The sequence below is a fragment of the Ornithorhynchus anatinus genome, chromosome X5, assembly GCF_004115215.2.
Source record: "Ornithorhynchus anatinus isolate Pmale09 chromosome X5, mOrnAna1.pri.v4, whole genome shotgun sequence".
Lineage (NCBI taxonomy): Eukaryota > Metazoa > Chordata > Mammalia > Monotremata > Ornithorhynchidae > Ornithorhynchus > Ornithorhynchus anatinus.
In genome coordinates, this window is record NC_041753.1 from 20,475,769 (window position 1) to 20,495,648 (window position 19,880).

Sequence of the window (19,880 nt, forward strand, 5' to 3'; positions counted from 1 at the left end):
AGTTGGCATTACCCCAATTACTAGCAAGGGGCTAAAAGAACAGGTGAACAGCTGAAATTATACACTAGAAACAGAAGGCTAACAGCTACGAGGTCCAAATTGAGGCCCAAAGATCAGTTTTTGCTTCAATTTCATCTGTCGGCATCATAAGGTTTCTCGCAGACATTTGCTTTTGACCCTCAATGGCAGTCAGAGAGACAAGTAAGCAATGACGATGGAGCTGAATTCAGCTTAGTCTTCTCCACTGCTTCAGAAACATTATTGAATTTAGATGTGATACCCAGAGTGAATTTTCACTTACCATCCTGACAAACTGTCAAAGTCACTGATGATAAATACGGTCATTTTAAAATTAAACCACATCATCACATTGTGGCAAAAAATCGTGATTTGATTTATTTCATAGGAGAGAAGATAACAAATGCATGACATAGAAGCTCAAAAAGCATCATTATCAAGCTGTACTAAAGGTACTGTACTGCAAGAGGTCACTGCAGGGATAAACCTGTGCAAACTTCATTTTCCTACTCAGCATCACAGAGTCAGATAAATTTAAAATGAATTCTTAGTTAAAGATTTGTTAGGCCAAAACATCTTTGAGAAGCAAAAGTGTAGCCGTCTAACCCCTCTCATAATGATTCAAACCCCAAGATTTACAAGGGCTTACCCCAAAAGAGGGAGAAAAATTAAACAATGTTAAAAGCTCTCTTTTAATATGCTGTGATGTCTCGACTGCCTCTTTTCTAGAGTTTGATATTCTCCCATCTTCTTCCAATTCCCAACCCTCTCAAAATATTTTGCCAAACATGTCTTTAAGAAAAGATGTTGAAAAGCGTTCTGTGTTCTTTTCAAAAGCATGACAAAGTCAATAGCTTCAGTTGATCATACCTTGTCATTTGAGAAAATAATTCTACTAATATCAGAAATCTAATTTTGAGACATTTCTATTAGAGAACTATGTTCGATCACCTTTTCATGATCTGAAAAAAGGTAGTGCGCCTTGAATTGTTTAAATACTTTTCTCTGGGCAGGGTAGGGAGAGTGAATGCTGTGTTTTCTCCATTGGCCCAAAAAGTGCTCAAATCACGAAAAGGGATACATCAAAAGCAACATGCAATGGTTGTTTTAAAACTTTTACTGCTGTAATGTTGAAGTAAATAGTAATTAGATATCTACCATTTTTTTCCAAAAGAAAAAAATGCAAACAGGAAAATAACTTTGCCTGTTTTGTGACAGCTTCTCAAATCATGTCAGAAGAGATCTCACATTCAATGAACAAGAAATTTTAAAACAGTAATGCTTTTCACTTGAAGAAAAAGGTTGCTTCCCCAACATTAACACGAAGAATGGGCGTACACTAATCTTATACATATCTGAAGCAGCAAAAATAACCACCTATAATTTGGCATTTATGTTTACAATTGCTCCAAAAATCTTTTGAATTTCACAAAGCCATTTTCCAGTGTTGCCATGAGACTCTAGATTCTAGATAGCAAAGGCTCTTTCCAAAACCAATGTTAAATCAAAAGAAAGATGAAACAGGGCATTACACTAAATTTCTGGATCTAGTACGCTAAAAAGAGTGAAAACCTAGGAAGGTCACCTACAGTTATAGAAGGAACTAAATATCTGCAAAAGCTGATTTTTGGTTGTAGAGTATTTTACACTGTGGCTTTGCTGCATCTGCTAATTTAAAGCAGACATGCACTGTACTTATCCCTGCCCTATTTTTTTTTTTGTATCCCTCCCTCCCCACCCAAGCCTTCTACAATTTTATACCAAGTAATGTGGATATGAGCCCAAATCATCCCAGACAATCCAGTGAACAAAGTTAGTGTAATGCACTGGTGTGAAGTGAGATTAAAAAGTCTCTCCTTTCAATCTTCATCAAAGTTCTGCTGTAGAAGAAAATTGGCAGCCAAATTTTCATTCTTCTCACAAGCAAAATACGCTTGTATCACAAGTCCTTCAGGGAATCCTAACGCCTTTAACTGGAGAAGGAGGGAAAAAATGGGTTTAGTAAAACAAAGCAAATTATTACACGTTTTCATTTTTTTTAGTGTATAAATGCCTACCATAGCATTGCTGACATTACGATTCAAAAAAACCAATGTGATGATCAATACCAAACAGGAAAGCCTTCAAGATCTTAAACTCTATTGAGAAGAAATTTGGTGGCAGATGTGCTTAATTTTATCTCTCCTACTCCGATTCTAGCACAGTAACGTCGTATCATAGTATTTAGTCCTTCGCTGAGTGCTGCCTTTCAGTTTTCTTTTTTTAGATTAAGTGATTAAGCAAGTGGGTCTTTTTTTTTCATTTTTCAAAAACATTGAAGATATTCATCCTCCCCTTACTTAGTAAATAGATTCTACAGTAGCTGAGACGCTGTGTACTCTCTATGAAAATTTCATGTTTTTCTCAGGTTGTCTACCGCTTCCCCTCACTTTTCTTCTCCCTTCCTCCCCCTGATATTTTCTAACCCTTCTGGTCATCTGGCTTCCTCCACTGCTCATGTTCTTCCTGCCACTAGAGTCTTACATGAAACGGAAGGCTCAATGCCAACTCAGTTCAACCTGGCCCAGTCTCAACCCCATCCAATACCCAGTATGCACTCCTGGTGCCTAAACCAGATGGAAATTGGCTCCAGGCTCATGTCTGGGTAGATACAACATCGTGTGAGAGACCGCCCTTGAGACTTCTTGGGGGTCTGTTCAAATAGCTTCAGGAGACAATTGCGTGTGTGATGAACTACCATGCCAAGACTCCAAAAGCTCGAAACCTCCACAAATGGGGAAAGGGGTTGCGATAGAGAGGTTGGGAACTGTCCGGGCTTACCTGTCCTCGACTGGGTGTGACTTGATGTCAGTGTACTGCTACTACTACTAATAATAATTGTGGTATGTGCCAGGCACTGTACTAAGCGTTGGGATGGATCCAAGCAAATCGGATTGGACATAGTCCCTGTTCCACATGGGGCTCATACTCTCAATCCCCATTTTCCAGGTGAAGTAACTGAGGCCCAGAGAAGTGAAGTGGCTTGCCAAAGATCACACAACAGAAAAGAGGCAGAGCTGGGACTGCCCTCCTCCCTTCCTTAACTTCTATTTTTAACCACTCAATCTCCAAGGGCTCCTTCCCCTCTGCCTTCAAACATGCCCACGTCTCCCCCATCCTAAAAAAACCCGCTTTTGACCCCACTTCCCCCTCCAGTTATCGTCCTATCTCCCTACTACCCTTCCTTTCCAAAATCTTAGAACGAGTCGTCTACAATCGATGCCTAGAATTCCTTAACTCCCATTCTCTCCTAGACCCCCTCCAATCTGGCTTCCGTCCCCTCCACTCTACCGAGACTGCTCTCTCTAAGGTCACCCATGACCTCCTTCTTGCCAAATCCAATGGCTCCTACTCCATTCTGATCCTCCTTGACCTCTCTGCTGCCTTTGACACTGTCGACCATCCCCTCCTCCTCCATACCTTATCTCACCTTGGCTTCACGGACTCTGTCCTCTCCTGGTTCTCCTCTTACCTCTCTGGCCGATCATTCTCGGTCTCCTACGCTGGAGCCTCCTCCCCCTCCCATCCTTTAACTGTTGGAGTTCCTCAAGGGTCAGTTCTTGGCCCTCTTCTGTTCTCCATTTACACTCACTCCCTCGGTGAACTCATCCGCTCTCACGGCTTTGACTACCATCTCTACGCAGATGACACGCAGATCTACATCTCCGCCCCTGTCCTCTCCCCCTCCCTTCAGGCTCGCATCTCCTCCTGCCTCCGGGACGTCTCCACCTGGATGTCGGCCCGCCACCTAAAACTCAACATGAGCAAGACTGAGCTCCTCATCTTCCCTCCCAAGCCCGGTCCGCTCCCAGACTTCTCCATCACCGTGGATGGCACGACCATCCTTCCCGTCCCGCAGGCCCGCAATCTCGGTGTCATCCTTGACTCGTCCCTCTCATTCACCCCACACATCCTATCCGTTACCAAGACCTGCCGGTTTCACCTCTACAATATCGCCAAGATCCGCCCTTTCCTCTCCACCCAAACGGCTACCTTACTATTACGGGCTCTCGTTATATCCCGGCTAGACTACTGTGTCAGCCTTCTCTCTGACCTCCCTTCCTCCTCTCTCGCCCCACTCCGGTCTATTCTTCACTCCGCTGCTCGGCTCATCTTCCTGCAGAAACCATCTGGGCATGTCACTCCCCTTCTTAAACAACTCCAGTGGTTGCCTATCGACCTCCGCTCCAAACAAAAGCTCCTCACTCTAGGCTTCAAGGCTCTCCATCACCTTGCCCCTTCCTACCTCTCCTCCCTTCTCTCTTTCTACCGCCCACCCCGCACGCTCCGCTCCTCTGCCACCCACCTCCTCGCCGTCCCTCGGTCTCGCCTATCCCGCCGTCGACCCCTGGGTCACGTCCTCCCGCGGTCCTGGAACGCCCTCCCTCCTCACCTCCGCCAAACTGATTCTCTTTCCCTCTTCAAAACCTTACTTAAAAATCACCTCCTCCAAGAGGCCTTCCCAGACTGAGCTCCTCTTCCCCCTCTACTCCCTCTGCCATCCCCCCTTTACCTCTCCGCAGCTAAAGCCTCATTTTCCCCTTTTCCCTCTGCTCCTCCACCTCTCCCTTCCCATCCCCACAGCACTGTACCCGTCCACTCAACTGTATATATTTTCGTTACCCTATTTATTTTGTTAATGAATTGTACATCGCCTTGATTCTATTTAGTTGCCATTGTTTTTACGAGATGTTCTTCCCCTTGACGCTGTTTAGTGCCATTGTTCTTGTCTGTCCGTCTCCCCCGATTAGACTGTAAGCCCGTCAAACGGCAGGGACTGTCTCTATCTGTTGCCGACTTGTTCATCCCAAGCGCTTAGTACAGTGCTCTGCACATAGTAAGCGCTCAATAAATACTATTGAATGAATGAATGAATGAATAAGCCAGGTCCTTCTGATTCGCAGACCTGTGCTCTCTCCACTAAGCAACGCTGCTCCTGCAGGGTAACTCAGGCCCCTAGACTTGAGATTTACGGGACCTCCCATGGCTCACCCAGGATGTGCTACCTTAGCAGTTGTCTGGCTCTGCGCATCCCACCGATTCCCTTCTGCTTACCTGTTTATTTAAGCCCTAGCACTACCAGCAGTCCTCGCCTGTGGTGTCTAGCAGGTGTTAACCCCACCTAGCTGGTTTCACAATCCCTTTGCCCCAGCCCTTTTCCCCCGCCCCAGGGTCAAATGCTCCTGCCAAGGTTGACGGCCCCTACTGGCTGCTCACGTTTAGCCTCGCTCTGGCCCGCTCGAAGTCCACAGCTGCCCCCCGCTCCTTTCTGACCTCGTATGTGAAGTACAAGCAGGGGCAGAACAAAGTTCCACAGATTTGGGCAACAATTTCATTTGCCACATAGAACACGTGGCAAGTCACAATGTGCCTAAACACACCCAAATGTCAGGATGAAAGAATAACATTCACGAATTCCCTTACAGGACAGGACTAGATATTTAAGGGTGGGGGTGGGGGGAAGCCCTTATAGATTCCAGACTAGAGTATTATAGAGCTACAACGGACTTCAGGAAATCACCTGGCTCGGTCTCCTGCCCGCAGACAGGTTGAACGGCTAAACTCTCTGGGCCAGGTAGTTGTATGTGCTTTTCCTTATACAGTTGAGACACTGCCAATGGTTAGGAGTTTTTGTTTAAGGGGGGAAAGAATGGTTGGCCACTGGAGGTTTGAGGGGAACCACATGCTGTATTTTGAATGGTGTTTTATGGCAATAATGTGAGCAGCTGTGACAGTCCTGTCCAATCAAAATCTCCCACGGGGCAATTTTAATCCATTTTCTTTTGTTTGGTCCTCTGGGCTTAGAAAACTGGTAAGCATTCTCTCCTTAAAAACCTGTCATATATTTCAAGCCTTTAAGCCATCTCTTAGCTGTCGCTTCTCCAGGCTAAAACTACTAATTTCTTTACCCTTTTCCACTCCTTTAATCATTTTTGTCACTTCTCTGGAACTTCTCATTTCTCCACGTGCTTTATATAGGGTGATGTCCCAAACTACCCGCAGTGCTCTAATAAGCATCCAATGTAGAGCATAACAGGAGATTGGCTGTCTGTCCGCTTCTCACGTGTCATGACCCAGTAAGATGTTGTTTTAAGAATGATGCACAAGAGGCTGTGCCGCAAAGCAGTAGCTCGCAAGGTTACAATAGGCCTGCAAGACACATTCTCAATCTGCTTACCGTCATCATTTCATCCTTACAAGACCACTGACCCAAAAGAAGCATGCTATGTGACTACGGACAGGTCACAATCTCTCTGGGCTTCAGGTCTGCTCGGCTGTAAAACAGGGATAATTCCTGCCTTTCCTTACCTTACAGGGATATGTGAGAGGTCAGAAATAAGAATATGCAAGTGCTATGGAAATTCAAAGCATTATTTTCAAAGGTGTTCACAATTCCATTTCTCAGTAAAAAGAGGACAAAGTCTTGATGAAAGCTCACGCTATATACAATACCAACATTTGAAATATTGTAATTTGACATTTAATACAGGATTCAGTGTGGGACTCCTACTACTTACCCTCTCTATAGCTTCTTTTTCCTGAGGGGTTACTTGAATATAGTTCATATGACCACTTCCAGCTTCTGCTACTCCTCCACTGCCACTTCCACCTCCTCCTTGACCTCCAGATTCTTGAACTGGTTCATTTAGCATCTGAATGAAATGCTCCTGGTGTTGGCTGATTTGCTGTGGTGTATTGGAGGACAGAAGAAAACAATATACTGAAATTTAGCATTTTTGGACCTTCTGAGTGGCAGCTGCGAGTTATGAACATAAACAGGGAAGAATAGTGCGCCTTAGAAACTAAGAACTAGCTGAGAAATCTATTTCTGCAGATTGATGAGCTGGAATTTTCTAGCTGGGCTACACTACCTCAGCACTCCAAGTAGTCTACTCATCAACTCTAAATAGTGCATGGCTCAGTGGAAAGAGCACGGGCTTTGGAGTCAGAGATCATGGGTTTGAATTCTGGCTCAGCCACTTGTCAGCTGTGTGACTTTGGGCAAGTCACTTAACTTCTCGGTGCCTCAGTTACCTCATCTGTAAAATGGGGATTAAGACTGTGAGCCCCACGTGGGACAACCTGATTCCCCTGTGTCTACCCCAGCACTTAGAACAGTGCTCTGCACATAGTAAGCGCTTAACAAATACCAACATTATTGTTATTATTATTATTAGTGACTGTACATTAATACATGCTAGAGAAATGGTTTGGGGATCTGTTAGAGAAGGTCTGAGAGATCAGAAGGAGGGAGGCTGAAGAAATAATAATGTTGGTATTTGTTAAGCGCTTACTATGTGCCGAGCACTGTTCTAAGCGCTGGGGTAGACACAGGGGAATCAGGTTGTCCCACGTGGGGCTCACAGTCTTAATCCCCATTTTACAGATGAGGGAACTGAGGCACAGAGAAGTTAAGTGACTTGCCCACAGTCACACAACTGACAAGTGGCAGAGCTGGGATTCGAACTCATGAGCCCTGACTCATGTTTAGAAATGAATAGGTGGAAGGATCATGCTCAATGACTTATTTCAGAATCCTGTACCAATACCCTAAAGGGATTACTGAAGCCCGACACTGCTGCTAAAGTCACCTGTAGGAGCTGAGGATTCTCTCGTCCTATCTGCTGTAACAGCGCTGGCAGCAGAGAAGGGTTTTGCTGGATAATCTGTCTCATCTGTTGGAACTGAGGCTGATTCCTCAAAAATTCAAGTGGATGACCTGAAATACATAATATATGCGATCAATCAATAGTAGTTATGGTGTGCCTTTCTGTAGGGCACTGTACTAAACACTTGAGAAAATCAAATATAGGAAAAGACACCATTTCTGGCCCTCATTTCCACTTTCCCCACTCCCTCCTGCATCACCCTTGCACTTGTTCTGTTTATTCACCCCTCCCCAGCTCCACAGCACTTATATACCTACCTGTAACTTATTTATATTAATATCTGTCTTCCCCTCCAGACAGTAAGCTCATTGTGGGCAGGGAACATGTCTACCAACTCTGTTGCGTTGTACTCCCAAGCTCTTAATACAGTGCTCTGCACATAGTAAACGCTCAATAAGTACGATTGATAAGCGGAAACAGAGTGTTTACAATGAGTGGAAGCAGGAGAAAGTACAAAGCTACAGTTGGTAAAAACAAACTACGGAAAGATGAATAAAGTGAAAATATTGTTACAAGATTGCTAAGAATTGTTGTTTAGCTATAAGTGGTAAGAATGGCAGTTGGGTCGACAATTTTAGATGGTGGAAATTAAGTTGGGGAACGTTCTGGGAGAAAGGATTTTCAGGAGGACTAGATAGCTTTTTTTTCATTAAAAATGTAATCATACATTTTAAAGGCCTGCTATAGACACTAAGAGATTAAATGAGTTAAATTCACAAACTGCAGAGATCACTCCAAGAAGCAAGTCAGTTTTGGAAACTATTACTTAAGAGCACGTCCACAGTTAGGCAACAGCAGTAGAGAACAGCTTAGGGAAAAATATTCTTCCAGAATACATACTATTCAAATGAAAAATAAAATATTAAGTAGGAGCCTATTTCCTAAAGGATTCTCTGGAAATGCACAAGTACCCCCATTCCTCCCCCCACCTCCATTCAGCACCCTGCCATTACTTTTTTAAAATATTGTTTAAAATCTTTAAATAAAAAGTAGGTAAGATCCTGCAATGGGAAGTATCTGAAAAATGATGGGGGTGGGGGTGGGGGGTAGAGGAGAGGGGAGGGTTATTATGAGCATCCTCAAATTTGACTGAAAGGGAGGGGCAATTTCAACATTAACCACAAGATTGAGATTTAGTTACCATTAGTGGGTAGATTTTGGTCGATTATAAGGTATTCTCGTTTGAAAATATACAAGGCTAAATGGATTAAAGTAAACCTAACATACCAACTGAAATTTAAGTTCAACGATTTCAAGTATCAAAGACGATGGAAGAAACCACAAATTAGGTATTATGACAAACCAAATAGCTATTTGATTATTCTAAACAACTGCAGTCTGAAACCAAAAATTTTACAAAAACAGATCCTTTGAATTAAGAGTTAGATACCACTCTCGCTGAACTCAATTTTCCCTATTTCCAAGAGAAACATGCAGTGTACCAAAGGTGTTTTACATGCAGATCACTGAAGTTTCCTAGTTTAAGAATTTTTGACCTACAGAGCGCCATACTTACACTGTACATGAATGTATACTCTCTTCAAAATATGGCATAATTGATATGTCACGATGGGAAGTTTAATGATTCAAATTTGCCTAGGGATTTTTCCCTTTTACAAGAAAAGGTAAAACAATGAGAGTTCCAGGGAAGAAAGGGGGGAGAGGGCCAGTTACTGCTTTTACTTCAGTATGCCTCTAGTTTGTCTGAGAATACAAAAGAGCACATTTTCCCACCTAAATTATTTTCATCTGAAATCGAAATCAGAGTAAGTGACATTACAGTATAATTAACCAGCACTGGCTTTCTCTTCTCCTTTCCTTTCCATTTGAGACACGGCCCACCCTCCTCACCGAGAGACTCTGCTTTACCTCCAGAAGTTGTAGAAGTAGTTGTCGCAGTAGTTGCTGCAGCTGCGGCCACCGCGGAGGATTGCGCAGCACCGGTACCGGCTGCTTGAGGGGGATCAACCACAGCCTGACTCTCTCGATCTCCAGGGATGCCCTAAAACACACGCAATGTCCAAGCTTTAAATTCCCGCCTACGATGAGAAGGCTTCATATTATGTCACTGATCACTGCCAAAGGCTCACAGACACAAGACCCCAATTCCATGGGGGTCAATCACCCCCACAGCTGTTTGGAACTGGATAACCAGCTTCGCTCATCCTGGTTTGAACAAGACAAAATGGAGGACTTCTGAGCAGTGCTGAAAAGACCCCCAAATGGTGGCCTCTGGCCTGGATCATCCCCTCCCGGTTTCCAGCCCTCTTAAAACTCCAGTCCTCCATTCCTCCCCTGCACTCCAAGTGAAATGTTGACACCAATGCTCACAATCCATTTTGAAACCTTCCCCTCCCCACTCACCAAAACCACCACCCTTATCTGCCATACAAAAGCCGGGTAGAAATATAGGGTCTAACAAGAGAGGCATGGGGGGGGGGGGGGGGAGGAGAAGATAGTGTCAAGGAACCATTGGGTTTAAACATAATAATTGTGGTATTTGTTAAGCACTTACTATGTGCTAAGCGCTGTTCTAGGTACTGAGGATGATACAAGTTAATCAGGTCAGATGCAGTGAGTTTCAGCCAACAGAGAAGCCACACGGCCTAGTGGGCAGAGCACGAGCCCGGACCTGGGTTCCAACCCCGGCTCCACCACATGGCTTAGCGGAGAGCATGGGCTTGGGAGTCAGAGGTCATGGGTTCTAATCCCGGCTCCGCCACTTGTCTGCTGTGACCTTGGGCAAGCCACTTACCTTCCCTGGGCCTAATTTACCTCATCTGTAAAATGGGGATTAAGAATGTAAGCCCCACGTGGGACGACCTGCTTACCTTATACCTACCCCAGAACTTAAGAACAGTGCTAGGCACATAATAAGCGCTTAACAGATACCATTATTATTATTGTCTGCTCTGTGTCCTTGAGCCAGTCGCTTAACTTTTCTGTGCCTCAGTTACCTCATCTGGAAAATGGGGATCAAGACTGAGCCCTGTGTGGGACAGGGACTGTGTCCAAACTGATTAGCTTGTATTTAGCCCAGGGCTTAGTACAGTGTCTGGCACATAGCAAGCACTTAAATACCATACAGCAAACAAAAAAAAACAACCACCAAAAAAACAGTCCCTGTCCCACATCAAATCACTTTTATACAATATTGAAAATGAAGTGGCAACATACCTGGCATTCATTGTACTTTGAAATTAACAGCAATGTCGCTCATAAAACATTCAAGGAAAAAAGATCGTCATACTCAAACAGGTCCCACCCACTGCTTATTAAACTTTAAAAAAAAAAAAACTACTAGGCTTACCTTTTCTTACAGATCTGCGAAGGGGGTGAAATATGAACTTACATATATGAATGTGCTTGGGCCACAAATTAAACCACGAACTAAGCTCACAGACATATGGATTAGTGGGTAGAAAACAGAAGACTAATTGTTACTTAAATTAGATTTCAATGCAGACTTTCAAAGAAACTTCAAAGTGAGGACATCAAGCACTACATTAATAAATCTGCAGATGCTTATCCCATAAATGCCATTTATCCATTAGGTAAGGAGATTATATCCCTCCTTGCCTATAAACCCCAAAATGGAAAAAAAGAAAAAGAAAAAGTGATACACTGAACTCACAAAGTATGTCATCACTGTTTTCTTTCTTTGAATGACAAGTACTCACCCAATACAATAGGGCTCCTTTAGTTGTTTATTGCCTGCATGGCACAAACTTTAAAGAATTTTTATGACACTGGAAACAGGAGTTCAAATGACCAAAACTTCTTAGACATTTACATACTGTCATTGGGTACTTCAAAACTTTAGTATAATGAAGTCATGTATTTTAAAATATCTATAGAGGTATCTATAGAAGCAGTGTGGCCTGGTGGATATGGCAAAAGTGTGGGAGTCAGAAAGATCTGGGTTCTAATCCCGGCTCTGCCACACGTCTGCTGTGTGACCTTGGGCAAGTCACTTCACTTCTCTGTACCTCAATTACCTCATCTGTGAAGCAGGGATTAAGACTATGAGCCCCATGTGGGACAGGGACTGTGTCTGGCCTGATTACCTTGTTTTTCCTAGTGCTCAGAACAATGTTTGGCATATAGCATTTAACAAAGACCACAATTATTATCTGTGATTTTCTGTTGAGCTTGATCAAACTCTCCTCTCATCTGAATGCAAACGTCTCCCTAGAACCTGCCTCAAACACCTAGTTAATGCCAAAACAAGCAGATAAAGTTAGGTCTTGCACCACTCCCTTAATTCTAAACTGATTCTGAAAGAAAACAAAATGGAATGAATGCATTTAACACCCAACCACAGAGAATAAAACATAAGGTCATCTCAGTTAACCATAAAAACAGAGAGGAAGTCATATGTTAGTTTCACATGCAATTGAATTGGCAACCAGTGAAGGATCCAATTAGAATTTTTCTTACAATTTGTTTACTTCAGCAAGAAAACTACACACCATATTCATCCAAGCCTGTAAAATGGTAGATGTAAACATCGGCAGTACCAAATAAAGCAGAGTCCCAAGGCAGAAATGAAAAGGAATATATAACCTGTAGTAAAATATGTTCTAAGTTTAGAGAACAAGTATGACACCTTCCACGTCCACCAATTAGAAGGATTCAGACCACCTAAGGCTGTGTGAAAAACAACAATTAAGCACTACTAAAGTCAAACTTAAAAAAGCCAACTAAACGGACTGAGTATTGGATTGCCTTCAACTGTTCTTCCAATTTAATTCACACTAAATTGACCTTAACGTAGATTTTGCCAACTTTCATGTTAATGACACTTCTGCTCACATCCTCATCTCTTTCCATGAGCTAGTTGCCAACTGAACTGGCCAAGACTAATGGGATCACAATCCTAGGAAATTGCAACTATCAGGCGGGCCTCTCTAAAAACTTGCCTCCCTCTCCAGTCCCTTCCTCCTCCTGCCCTTTCTTCAACTCTCCCATCTTTGCCAACAGTGCCTCCTCCTGCTTTCTCTCAAAATCCACCCCCTCCACCTGTGACTCTGACCCCGTTCCTTCACACCTTATCAAAACACTTGCCCACTCCCTTCTTCCCTCCTCAACTGACATCCTCAGCCATTCACTCTTCAATGGCGTCTTCCCCATTTCAAACATGCCCATGTAACCCTTATCCTAAAAACCACCCCCTTCGTCCCATGGCTTCCTCAACTTATTGCCCCATCTCCCTTCTACCATTTTTCTCCAAACTCTTTGAGCGAGTTGTCTACACCCACTGTCTCCAGTTCCTCTCCTCCAATTCTCTTCCTGATCCCCTCCAATCTAGCTTCCGCCCCTTTCACTCCACAGAAACCACCTTCTCAATGGTCACAAATGATACCCTTCTTGCCAAATCCAAGAGCCTGTACTCCTAATGATCCTTGACCTCTCAGCTGCCTTTGACACTGTCAAACACCCCCCTCTCCTGGAAACATTATCCTACCTCGGCTTCACTGACGCTGTCCTTTCCTGGTTTCCTCCGAGCTCTCTGGCCGCTCATTCTCAGTCTCTTTCGCGGGCTCCTCCTCTGCCTCCCATCCTCTAACTGTGGGAGTCCCTCATGGCTCAGTTCTGAGTCCCCTTGTATTGTCCATATAAACACACATATTTGAAGAACTCATTCGCTCCCACTACCATCTGAATGCAGATGATTCCCTAATCTACATCTCCAGCCCTTCTCTCTCTCCCTCTCTGCAGTCTCTCATTTCTTCCTGCCTTCAAGACATCTCTAATTGGATGCTCCACCGACACCTCAAACTTAATACCAATGCCAATCTATCAATCAATCTAATGCCAATCTATTCACTGTATCTCGCTCTCATCTATGTTGCCACCGACCTCTCACCCACACCCTGCCTCTGGTCTGAAACGCCTTCCCCCTCCATATCCGACAGTTACTCCTTTCTCCACCTTCAAAGCCTTATTGAAGGGACATCTTCTCCAAGAGGCCTTCCCTGGCTAAGCCCTCTTTTCTTTTACTTCCACTCCCTTCTGTGTCGCCCTGATTTGCTCCCTTTATGCACCCCTCCCTTAGCCCCACAGCACTTAAGGTACATATCCATCTCCCCCTCTAGACTGTGAGCTCACTGTGGGCAGAGAATGTGCCTACCAACTTTGTTATATTATACTGTCTTAGGCGCTTAGTACAGTGCTCTGCACATAGTAAACACTCAAATAGAATTAATTGATCAGCAGAATCACCTAGTATCCCATGAAAACCTAGCGGGGCATTGCCAGTAAATAAGACCACATCCCCCAAATATTTTCAAGCTGTTTCAGATCCACAAAATGCTTCCTCAAGCCTGGTTTAACCTCATCTAAGTCTACCATTAACCCAATAAAATTACTTACAATTTACATTTTCCTACAATATCGAGTTTTGGTGCATAAGAGAACTCTGAATTTAAAATCTCTTTAAAAATCATGTTGCACAAGATCATTTCTCATTTATGAAATTCTCAGATTCAGTCTCTGGATTTAATATTCAGGGACTCCAGTTAGTTTTACCTTATCTGTTAGAGGTTGTGTTACTTTCTGGCACCAGGTAATACAAAGATGAATTCCTCTTGCGATCCAAGTCAAAAATACTAAGCTAAAAGGTGAAAATATAGATGAAATTAACAGCTCACCATTAAAAGATACTCCACTGCTCTGTCAGGATTGTTGAAGCTGGCTCTTAGGGCTGCAATTACTTGTTCTCGTTCATAGCCCATTGACATGATCTCAGTCACCATGTTCTCATAAGATTGACCTGTCACTAAAAAAAAAAAGAGATAAAAGGTTGTTTGTTTTTTTTAAAAAAAGGGTCAAACTTTAAAGAAATGAACACAAAGCAGTCTTAATGAAAAATCAGGACATACAACTAGTTGCGTTCCCCTTCATAAAGACCACTTTATAAGTATGTCAACCTACATTAGCCAACATTCCATTTATTTCATTCTAATATGCTCATGTTTGATTCTGAAATGCTCATTAAGGACGGGAAGTTCCAGGCCAAGGGGAACTGCATTTAATTCTAGGCCTAAAGTTATTAAACATGTTTATAATATATATTCTCTGTACCAAACAGAAATTTTCTCCACTCATCATATCCAAGTCAAGAAACTGTCACTAACCATCCATTGTGGTTTGGTTTGATCTCTGGCTCCCTAGAGAGATATGGTTAGAAATTATTACTCTAGACAAGGTCATGGAATCTAGCAGTCTGTAAAATCAAATACTGTAGCCAAGCAGAAATACCTCACCATTGGTTTTAAAGCACTCCCTAAGCTCTCTCACTCCTCCTAATGCACTCTTCCCCCCTACATCCCAGCTCACACTTTTCGTGCCTCTCGCTGTTCCACACAACACTGTGCCTAATTTTCATCTTTCCCATCACCAATCCCTTGCTTCCTAACTTCCTAACTGGATTCCACCTCCCTCGCCAACCCGACCTCTCACCAACCCTTCCCACCTGGCTGATCTCCCCATCTTCCAAGCCCTTAGGAAATCATCTCCTGGAGGCCTTTCCCTCAATTTCTAACCTCAGTTTATATCCCTGCAACTGACACATCAGCACCAACTAAACACTTAGGTACTCACAACCTCCCACAGAATGTACACCCATAACTTACCTACCATACTAAAGCACTAAATCATGCATTTATATCCCATTTCCTCTTTCTCCAATCTATAATTTATAATACATTTTAGTGTCTGTCTCTCCTGTTCCACTGTAAGCTGATTGGGGACCAGGATGACATACTCTACTGTATTCCATATGTATCCTAATATAGTCTCCCAAGTGCTCAACGCAGTGCTCCGCACACCGTCGGTATTTAGTAAATACTATTGATTGAGGGTCAACGAACTATCTGTTGACCAAATAACAGTTTTAAATCATACCACGGATGATGAGCCTCAAACAAGTATCAATTCACATGGGTGGAGTAAGGGACATCTGGCTTGGAAATATTTCAAGACAATAATGAAAAAAAATAAAAAAATGAAAGGACTAGAAAGATTAATAACGAAGAACCCGGAGGGAACAACCACAGCAGCATAGAGCTGAGAGTAAGGTTAGGCTAGCAGATCTAGTGGGAGCAGTGGTAGTAAAAGTATCTATTAAGCACCTGCAAAAAAAAAATTTTTTTTTTTTTGCATATTTGTGAATCTAAGGCAGCAACATCAGCCAGTTTAAAGAATGGGATGAACAATGTTCCAGAAGTCTAATGGTTTCTCTTTTTCACAATTTAGAAGAAAAGACTGAAAGAGTGGAACAAAGCATGGGCAATTTTCATTAGATAAAAAGGCAATTAGGCAAAGCTGCCTATGGCCCCTGCTGTGGAGCTGGCCCTTTGGCAAACATATATATATTTCTATCTCTGAAGGCTAATGTAGGCAGGCAGATGGCATCAAGCACATTCAAGCTTCTTTATGGCTCAAGTTATTTTTTTTCCAGTTGAAAAATAAAAGTTCTTAATTATTCTGTGTTGAAAATCAGTTACAAAGAAAGTATTGCCAAGTACAGTTTTAGATTGTGAACACCCCTCCCCCACCCCCAACCCAGAGGGACAGGGACCATGTCTAATTCCCACCTGTATATCCTCCCGGCGCTTAGTACAGTGCTCTGTCTGCAGTAAACATTTAATAAAATACCATTACTACTAGTCAGCTGTACTATGGTCTGATCTTGCTCCACAGGTTCTGCAAATCCACCCACCAGCAGCCAAATCTGGTTTGCCTGGCACAAGCACGTAATAAGGCTAGTTCAAACCAATTGCTATTTGTTTCAACCCTTTATGTTCTTGAGACCTTGATATTCACCATCTAAGGTATTTTTTTTTCCTTTTTTTAGAAAATACAAAACAAGGCCTGGTTTGAAAGAAAAGGCATTTTTTTAAGCACATAGAAATAGGGGGTGAAATGGGCAAGTAAGACAAGACCTATATTTATTGGCAATTTTATTGATAAGAACAATTAAAAGAAATGAATGCACCGGTTGCTCTGAAAGGAAAGGCCCACACCTTTTTATTTATTCATTCATTTATTCAATAGTATTTATTGAGCGCTATGTGCAGAGCACTGTACTAAGCGTTCGGAATGTATAATTCGGCAACAGATAGAGACAATCCCTGCCCAGTGATGGGCTCACAGTCCAAGTATAGGGAATGTTAGTAACCCCAAATCTAAGTCTCTCTCACAGTTTTACACCTGCACTACCACGTTGACTGGTTGGGAGAGATTTCCAGCCTTTGCCATGAAGCTCTTGCTGGGAAGTCTGGAGGTATAAGGTTTTGGTATAATCACTGCGTCAATCTAGCCATTCAGGCGGCGTGGCCAAATGGAAGGGACCTCAAGCCTCTGTAGTACATCTCTTGCCGCAAACCTCCAGAAACCATGGAAGGAAGCTAGAAGCCTCTCCACTGGAGCCTACCATCTGAACAGTTGATGCAATGAGGAGCCTGAGCCAAAAAGACTTCCAGCCTTCGAAGGTGAGAGCCATTGTATTCTATGGGGCCGGAGAACCCAAGTCCCGTTCACCTCCCAATCCTTGCCCGACAGAGCAACTTTCACTGCAAAGTCTGGGAACCCGGTGGCTCGGGTTGTCAGTGTTCCGCTCCCATCTCCTGACTGCCCCGATGGGTGTGGATAAATCCAAGGGTAACCGCACTCAAACATCCACGAGTATACTGGTTATGTTTATCCATCTACACAATGAAGCGTGTTGGAATGGAGTTTACTTTGAACACAAAAAGCAAGAGCAGGCCAAGAACAGAAAGGAGAAAGAAGAAAGGCTAACAGTCAGAAAAATGCATAACATGGGGTAACAGGAAAATGAAATTAGTAAAATAAATTGCTCCAATACACAACAACCTTCACTTCTTACATTAGTAGCGTCCTTGGTGAGAGAACTAATGTATGTGCACAGGCATTATGTAGGGTTCTATTTCGCATCCAAAAAAAACCCCTAGAAAACAGCCTGTGAACACACATTTTAGTAACCTTACCGAGTTTTTCTGAGCCCCTGAAACATACATTTTAGTAGGCTCAAACTTCTCAACCCCCTTTGGATAATGATAGCCATGGGACATGACTATTTTTAAGGAGCAGCAAAGGAAGCTTCCATTGTGGATAGAAGGCATTTTCCAAGTACTATATTAGAAACGACCCCCAAACCGTAGCTATATTCAGTATCCCTCAAACCCCAAATTTATCAACTCCATCCTAATAAGTGCCTGAAAGGAGAAGAATCTGAGAGGCAGGAAGAATTAGAAAACAAAAACTTCCCACAAAAGCAAAAAGGGCAAGAATTCTAAACCCTTTGAATACATTTCTCCAGATCTCTCATTCTTTACAATTTAAGTCTTTAGCTTTAAAAAACTGACTACAGGAGGAACTCACCAAGTGCACTTGTAGCATCTTCAAAAAGGTTTGACCGAGAAGCATCACCGGAAGCATCACCCGAAGCATCACCTGTCAAGCTGCAAAAATAATAAAACTAAACTTTAACGAACACATAAATGTGGAATTAAACCCCCAGTATGTTTCAACAAGTTACTGAAATGATCCCATTCCATCTAAACACAATCGAGTCATTCTTTGTCTCCAGAGAGAAAAAAAAAACTGTCTACACTTTCTTCCAAAATCCAAATATTCTCATCTGGAATATAAACGAAAAGATGTATTTGTCCGTCTGATTATATTGGCAGGATACATCTGATATTCAGTATACTATACTCCCACCCACTAAAGAATGTTCAATCACTGTAGCTGCAATTACATAAACAAAAAGATAGAGCTTACAGTGATTGAGATGCTGATCAGCATCTGATTTTTTTTTTCTTTAAATCACCATTTTACACATTTTTTTCCAACACATAACTTGCCCGGCCTGCAACCTTCATTCAAATCAAGCTTGTCATTTTACTATCGCTCGCACTCAAGTCAAACTACCCCAAAGGCACCTAATAGGTTCTTTTCTTTCCTTTAAACAGCAGCTCAATGCTCACCTCTTCCAGGGAGCTTTCACTAACATTTAACACTGCCCCATCTCCAAGCAACCAGCATTAATCCTGACCAACTTGGTGTACCATTACACTTACCTGTATTCACAATTTGTTCTTGTTATTAGTTCCCTGATTATCAAAGCTCTCTATTAAAATGGCACTTATCTAAAAAAATCCCCCTTTTTCCAATCAATCAATGGTATTTATTGAGCACTTACTGTGCGCAGGGCACTGTACGAAGTGCTTGGGAGAGTACAATACAGTAGGTAGACACAATCCCCGCCCTCAAGGATCTTACTAGGTAGCAGGGAATCCAGAGAATAAGAATAGTTATAGGTAAGGGAAACAATAGAGCATGAGGGTATGTACCTAAGTGCTGGGGGTCGGGTAATAATAAAACTGTGGTATTTGTTAAACACTTACTATGTGCCAGGCACCGTATTAAACGCTGGGGTGAATACATGCCAATTGGGTAGGATACGGTCCCTATCCCACGTGGGACTCACAGTCTCAATCCCCCAAGATGCTTAGGAGATAGGTATTTCAGTGCACAGATGGTGCAGAACACAGGGAAAATGGGGTTAGGAGAAAAGAGAGGTAGGGAAGACTTCCTGGAAGAGATATGATTTTAGTAAGGCTTTGAAGATGTAGGGGCGGTGTGGTGGTCTGTAGGAGATGAAGGGGAAGGGACTTCCAGGCAGGAGGGAGTGTGTGAGCAAGGGGTTGATGGTGAGAGAGATGAGCTCCGCCACTTGTCTGTTGTGTGACCCTGGGCAAGTCACTTAGCTTCTCTGTGCCTCCGTTACTTCATCTATAAAATGAGGATTCAATACCCGTTCTCCTTTCTACTTAAAGACTGTGACACCCTAGTGGGAGAGGGACTGTACCGATTTGATTACCTTGTATCTACCCCAACGCTTAGTACAAGGATGGGCACATAGCAAGTGCTTAACAAACATCACAAAGCTTATTATTATTACTCTTATTACTGAGGCACAGAGAATAAGTCGATGCTAGAGGAGTGAGGTGTGGGGGCTGGGTTGTAGTAGAACACTGATGAAAAATTAAATGATAATGAGGAAAACCAAACCCCAGCTCTCCACCTTGATTTTTCTTTTGACTCACCGGTAGCATTTACTGA

The 19,880-nt window shown here is 42.9% G+C and overlaps 1 protein-coding gene across 1 annotated transcript in view; it reads right to left on the bottom strand.

Annotated features, from left to right (window-relative positions):
- Positions 1–370: 370 nt before the first annotated feature.
- RAD23B (RAD23 homolog B, nucleotide excision repair protein) overlaps positions 371–19,880 on the bottom strand; it is a 64,118-nt gene continuing 44,608 nt past the window's right edge. The window contains exons 5-10 of the mRNA XM_029055010.2: positions 18,135–18,214; positions 14,381–14,508; positions 9,597–9,729; positions 7,650–7,777; positions 6,576–6,743; positions 371–1,991 (exon numbers count right to left, since the gene is read on the bottom strand). Of these exons, the coding sequence (XP_028910843.1) occupies positions 1,878–1,991; positions 6,576–6,743; positions 7,650–7,777; positions 9,597–9,729; positions 14,381–14,508; positions 18,135–18,214 (751 nt within the window). The 3' untranslated portion in view covers positions 371–1,877. The remainder of the gene's footprint in view (positions 1,992–6,575; positions 6,744–7,649; positions 7,778–9,596; positions 9,730–14,380; positions 14,509–18,134; positions 18,215–19,880) is intronic.